General features: G+C 38.7%; 1 protein-coding gene across 1 annotated transcript in view; it reads right to left on the bottom strand.

Annotated features, from left to right (window-relative positions):
- Positions 1–6,865, bottom strand: part of DDX4 (DEAD-box helicase 4) — a 77,431-nt gene extending 70,566 nt beyond the window's left edge. Inside the window, exon 1 of the mRNA XM_082457618.1 lies at positions 6,322–6,865. Coding sequence (XP_082313744.1) covers positions 6,322–6,417 — 96 coding nt within the window. The 5' untranslated portion in view covers positions 6,418–6,865. The remainder of the gene's footprint in view (positions 1–6,321) is intronic.
- Between the last annotated feature and the right edge of the window lie 326 nt (positions 6,866–7,191).

Raw genomic sequence — 7,191 nt, forward strand, 5'->3', positions numbered from 1 at the left:
CCCAATCTCACAGCTTTAAATCCCGTTAATATATAGGTAATTCCCAAATTTGTATCTATAGCTCTGATCACTCTCCTAACCAACAAATTCATATAATCTACTGACTGGCATTCTTACTTACATGTTTTCTTAGGTATCTCAAATTGAACACAGCAAATTCAGAATTCTTGATTTTTTTCCCCTCCCAAATTTGTTCATCTTCCACGTATTTCCCATTTCAGTAAAGAGCACCATCATCCATCTAGTTGCTTAAATTTAAAAATGTGGCATCACTCTCTCTTTCATTCCCCATATCCAGCCCATCCAGTCCTATCAGCTCTATGTCTACCACTATCTCCAGGGTCCTCTCCCTCTCCTCCTTTTCTCTTTCCTTCTCGGATTTCATTTTCTACCAATCTTGTCTTATCTCACTGTGCTTCAGCAATACTAGCTATAGCAGATTGAATAATGGCCACTCAATGATATTGTCCTAATTCCTGAAATGTGTAAATGGTATCTTATTTGGAAAAAAGAGATGGAGCAGATATAATTAAGAATTCTGGGACTTTCCTGGCAGTGCAGTGGTTTAAGAATCTGCCTGCCAATGCAGGGGACACGGGTTCATGCCCTGGTCTGGGAAGATCCCATATGCCGCGGAGCAACTAAGCCCGTGAGCCACAACTACTGAGCCCACGCGCCCTAGAGCCCGTACTCTGCAACAAGAGAAGCCACCGCAATGAGAAGCCCACGCACTGCAACAAAGAGTAGCCCCCGCTCACCACAACTACAGAAAGCCCGCACGCAGCAACGAAGACCCAACGCAGCCAAAAATTTGTTTTAAAAAAAGAATTCTGAAATGAGGAGATTACCCCGGATTATCACAGTGGGCTCTAAATGTCATCACAAGTGTCCTTATGAGAGGCAAAGGGTATTAACACAAACACACAGAGAAGGCCTGTGAAGACAGCAGAAAGAGAGGCAGCCACAAGCCAAGGACTGCCCATAACCACCAGAAGCTGGAAGAGGCATGGATTCTCTCCTAGAGCCTACAGAAGGAAGACAGCACTAGCACTGCTGACACCATGATTTCTAACTTCTGGCCTCCAGAACTGTAAGAGAAATTTTTCTGTTACTGTAAGCCACCTAGTTTGTGGTAATTTGTTACAGCAGCCATAGGAAACTAATACATTGTACTTCCTCCTGTTGCCCTGATACCCCAAGCTTGTTCCCTTCTCTGGATCTTTACACATCATGTCCTACTGGGACTCCTTCAGGTCTCCAGCTCATGAGTCATAGTCTCAGGGAAGCTTTTCCTCTCCACATGATCTAAATCTACCCCATCCCAATATCTATCTCTCTCTCTCTTTCTCTCCCTCTCTCCCTCTCCCTCTCTCTCTCACACACACACACACACACAGTTTCCTGATTTTTTTTCATAATATTTTTCACTCTCTATATTTGATTTTCAATGTGCTTATTCTGTCTCTCCCAGTAAAATAGAACATCCATGACAGTGAGCCCCTTATCTATCACGTTCACCACTATCTCCAGCACCAAGTATGGCTCAAATAAAAATGTGCTGGGACTTTCCTGGTGGTGCAGTGGTTAAGAATCTGCCTGCCAATGTAGGGGACATGGGTTCAATCCCTGGTCCGGGAAGATCCCACATGCCGCGGAGCAACTAAGCCCGTGTGCCACACTACTGAGCCTGTGCTCCACAACTACTGAAGCCTGTGCACCTAGAGCCCGTGCTCCGCAACAAGAGAAGCCACCACAATGAGAAGCCTCCGCACCACAACGAAGAGTAGCCCCTGCTCACCGCAACTAGAGAAAGCCCACGAAGCAACAATGACCCAACGCAGCCAAAAAAGAAAAATAATAATAATAATAATAATAAAAAAAATGTGCTGAATGAGTCTTAGGTCTTAACATTACCTTATTTTTAGAACACTTAGCTATAAAATATTTATAACCTCTTTACCCATCCAAATGAACCAATTGAGAAATTTCAAAATGTTTTAAACATAAGGGTTCTCACAGGTAGCTACAAATAATCTATTTGCATTCTGATGAACACATTTCTTTTTACCTTATACGTACTCTTATTATTTTCAATTCTGGAATATCTTACTTTTTTTTTTTTAGATCTTTTGTCTTTTCAAACAAATGAATACTACCATTAACATGTTGTTTTTTTTAAAACATGGTAGGGTTTTGATCTCAATTACCTGTCAGGTCTGCTACTCAAGCAAACTTATAGCTGGACAGCTTATGAACCTTGAAGATGCCTCTTCCCTGTCCATTCAGGGACCTATGCAGACAGTTCCATGTGTTTCTTCCCCAGCCCTTTAAGGGCCTTTGCAAATATCCTCCATTTTATGCCCAGAATACCCTGAAATGCATCAGAGTACTAAATCAACTTGTACAGAATACCAAGATCTCATCTCCTATTCTAGGTTCCATGTCAAATAAAGCTGAGTTACGTTGTCCAAATAAACTGACCAGATAGGTTGCATCAGATAGCATGCCACATAAAATTTAAATTTTGAACAAAATACATCTCTCCTCCTATGATCTAAAACAGAAATTAAAGCTCCCAAATACAGACAATACCATCTTCCATCCCTTCTTCTGATTCATCAGTCCAAGCCAGATCAGCCCCATTCACATTCCCAGTTGAAGTCTGGTCCCCTCTTCAGTTTCTCCAGCAATTGCTGCATGGAGTCATCTTCTAGAATTAATGCAGCTCTTTCAGCGCCTCCAGAGCTAGAGAACTCCAACTCCGAGTGTCATGTATCACACATAGACCTAAGGTTCCAGATGACCTATCATGTCACATAAGAAAGAGCAAAGCACCTCAAAATAGAAACAATAACCAAAGCCCAGGAACAAATATGTCTGTTGCAAACGCTTACAATCTAAGCCCTAATTTCTGTACGTGACAGCATTTTCCAAATAAAAGTTATTTCCCCAAACAAAAACATTTAGCAATCAAAACTCACGTTGACGTTATCAACTGCAGACTATACCACAAACCTACTGTGAGGACAGAGTATATACAGAGAAAAAAGGGGAGAAAACGAAAGACTCTCTGGTTTTAGGTTCTCGTGGGCATCAGCCAACCTCCATCAGTTCACTGGAATCCTTTGGTCATAAACTGCCAATCCTCCTTCAAGAGGATTCACTTTTCTCTGTCCCCTGGACTAGCTCGACCAACATTTCTACCACCACTGCAATCTCTTTAGCCTTCTCCTCAGCCTTCTCATACTTTTTTGCCACTCTGCCCTTGACTCCATCATTTAGATTTGGGAGATGAGTGAGAGCACTTTCCTGGGTTTTTATTTGGATGAACATATTGTGTATCTCCCACAACTTGCTCCTATTCAGCATATATGATTTTCTGTGCTCTTGAGTAAGAGACACAGTATCTTCCCACATCTCACTGATGACTAGCAGCAGAAATTGCTGGAAATCTTCCTCAGGCTCCAGCACCTCAACTTCCTTAGGTCTGTCAACCCAATGATGTCCAACCACCACATTTTCCCCTGCTACTTCAGAACTGCAGTATGAACATGAACAAAGAAGCCATGAACTTTACTTTCTTATCTAAACAACTATTACAAACTTTGCTTTTACTGCTTAATAAAATTATAATTGTGGATGGACTAATTATCTCAAGCTGTTTCCACTTTAATCACAAGAGTATCTGCCTTCTGAAATATGCCACAAAAAAGGCAAAAAGATCAGACAGAAGTGATCACTGTGTAGACTTACTCCCACGGTCACCTAACAAGAAACATTACAACTAGCAAGCAAACCCAGTATCCTGTTACAGTCATCATACTCATCCATTCCACCACTCATCCCAACAAGTTTGCATGCAACGTGCAAATGCGTAACCACTGGGATTTCTGGACTGCTGTAACTGTTACATTATCAAATTTCTCTCAACCCCACATCTTTTATTATTCTATCTTCAGGTGGTACTCTCACTTCAAAAACTAGAATAGGGAAGTTCTAAGAACTACCAGAACAGTAGCCTGTTAGTTCAAAATTATATAACCATGTATCAATATTAAATCTCCAAATACGGATCCTGAGAAGCATTCAGAAGAGGCTGATCACATAATAAGGACCTAGTGTATAGCATAGGGAACTCTACTCAATACTCTGTAATGACCTATATGGGAATAGAATCTAAAAAAGAGTGGATATATGTATAACTGACTCACTTTGCTATACAGCAGAAGCTAACACAACATTGTAAATCAACTACACTCCAATTTTTAAAAATTAATAAAAAAAAGAAAAGGCTGATCACAGATACTGTTACCAATCCAAGATGGTCTCAGAGCCAATATAAATTGAACAAAAGGGAAGCCCAGCTGTCTCTCGAAATGGAAATTCAATTAGAACAACCAATCAAAATGGTGCCTTTAAAAGAAAATAGGCTGAAGAAAAGACCTCAGATTCTTCCTACATAAAAATGTCATGTATTCATCCTTAGTTTCTACATTTCTTATTCAACCAAGGCAGGCAAACAAAGCCACTGACTGCACCATGTTCCTTCAAGTCAAGTAGGTCAAATAACTAATTGCACAACCAGTACCAGGTGTTAAGTTTGCAGACAAGTGCAAAAAGTTTACTACAAACTGGCCCCACACAAATAGGTACTAAGAATCATAAGGCAGAAATGTTAACATAAATTAAAATTCAACTCAGTGTGACCAATATCAAGAAACAAAGTATGTTACTGAATAGCACAAAGATTTCCAAAAGGTAAATCTGGAAGCCTGACAGTTGACCATCCTCAATTTCAGACACCCTTTGCAATAACCATGCACAACATGCTACAGTGCAGTAAGTATACTGTTTGAAGAATACTTAGTGAAGACAAAATCTCAGAGTAAGAAAAAATAAAAATTAGACAAGTCCAAGTGGAAGAACAACTGTATCTGTGAATTAAACTTTGTATTAGAACAAATCTGTTGAGAACCAGGGGAAAAAAGAACCATAAAATATTCTTTGACCAAGTAATTCCATTTTTGAAAAAAATACTCCCAAATTAAAACAAAGAATAAACTGTAGATATTCGTGACAATATTACAGTGAAAAGATAACAACATCTTAAATTCGCACCAACAGAAAATTATTTATGTTATGGTAGCTCTATTCCATGAAATATTATATAACCATTAGAAATTATTTTTAGGAAATTAGTAATATGGAATAGTTAATGCTGAAGAGTGAAAAAGCTGAAATCAAAAATTATTATTATGTACTATCATTACAATCTATATAAAAACATGTTTGGGAAAAATAGAAGAAAATTTACTAAAAACAGAGCATTTGTGCTAGTGAGCAAGACTGTTAGGTGATTTTTCTCCTCTTTTCCCAATGGTGTTCCAATATTTTTATGATGGGAAGACTATAAAAAGATAACATACAAAAGATGATACCTCTAAAATAAGTCCCAAAACAAGAAACACGATAAATTCAGATTAACATCTTAGGTATTTTAATATAAACTTTATATACATACAGATCAAATCCAATTGAGACAAATAAAGAATTACTTATCTTATGATTTGGGGTAAATTAAGAATTTCCACTAAGACATCACTTGAAATACAAAGTGTCAGAATTGACTAACATAAACACCAACTGGAAATTCTAAAAGGAAAAAAATCAACTTTTGGAGACATTTTCAAGTACGTAACACTTATGTAAAAGCAACCCGTTAAAATACACTATCTTCTAAAGTAGAGTCTGTTCACCTTATTAAGTCAATTTTCAAGTCAAAACTGAAATCCAAAAACCCACTCCATAACCCCTTCTTCTGAATTCCAACGTAACTCTTCAAACACCATTGAGAAAAAAGATCTGCTGATTTGTACATTTGAAGATCAAACTGATGTTACCATCTGAATCAGCCTAATGTTTTTATCTTGAGAGCCCTGCTTGTATGAAACCAATTTTCAGAATTCAAAACGTCAACCAAAATCAAATTATATTTTTTCAGTTTTCTATATGACTGTATCTCAGAGACATTCAACCACATTAGCATAAGCTTGCTTTCACCCACAAGTCCTAAATCATTGAGATTTAAATTAAATTGTTAATATTATTATATACATTTTAGTTTTTAATTATCAAATTACCTCAGACTATTTTATTCTATTTGAGGCTTAGCGTGCCTCTTCATCACTCCCCATGAGATAGTTAATAACAATCACAGGGAGATAAGCACAGCAAACTGTAATTTAGAACTTTCTCACAACAGTGATTTTCAACTTCGATTAAATCAGCAGCATTTAATAACTGCAAACTAAATTTTATTACCTTCTCAAATACAGGAACATAGGAAGACATATGAGGTTTGATTATTTCTGCTTCCCAATCTTCATCTCCCATGGTGGCTTCCAGTTCTATTTTCATAAAAATACAAACATGCACATTTAGCCTCAATTAGAATCAGAGAGATCAGAATCGTATCTTTAAAAGCATAAACCCTCATCATTTCACATATACCCCTCCAAACTACTCAACTAAGTGTTGATCCTTCCCAAAAGTTTTTGCAAAAAAAGCAATTAAGTTTTGTTTCTTCCCTAGAGACAGCATTTATGTCCATCCTTTTTCTCTTTAAAAATTAATTGAGCCACTTACCTAATCACTCTAGCAATCACCATGTCCCCACTGATGTTTAGGCTTTCTCCCAAAATCTGCTGATAGAATTTATCTTCTCCATCGAAGGGTCCCCAAACGTCTTATTGTATATTAAGGGGAAGGGAAATTTTTCAGATACTACTCAAGGTTTCTCCCTTCACATGCCTCCCTTCAAAATTAGGTATGACGTTTAGCTTGAGGTTTTTGACTTAGTTTCTTAAGGGGGGGGGGGGAGGGGAGCGGGGAGAATCAAGGCCTCGAAGTTTGGCAGGGAAGGAAGCAGTGGTTCGGTGGCCCAAATACCTCCAACAAAGGACTGGCTTCGCCAAGCAGGATTTATACACAGTGATACTACAACCATCCCTGTTCAGAGAAAAAGACGAGCAGGGGCTGGTCAAAAAAGCTCCTTCACCTCCTCTGCAGGCCTCAACCTCAGACTTCGGGCACCCACGGTGCTTTTGGACCCTCCGACAGAAAGCAGAATGACGCCAAAGGACGGCTTCAAACCCCCGCCCACCCCATCCGTCCTTCAGTTGGCCCAAAATC

This window comes from Balaenoptera physalus (genome assembly GCF_965194825.1).
Source record: "Balaenoptera physalus genome assembly, chromosome: 3".
Classification (NCBI taxonomy): Eukaryota; Metazoa; Chordata; class Mammalia; order Artiodactyla; family Balaenopteridae; genus Balaenoptera; species Balaenoptera physalus.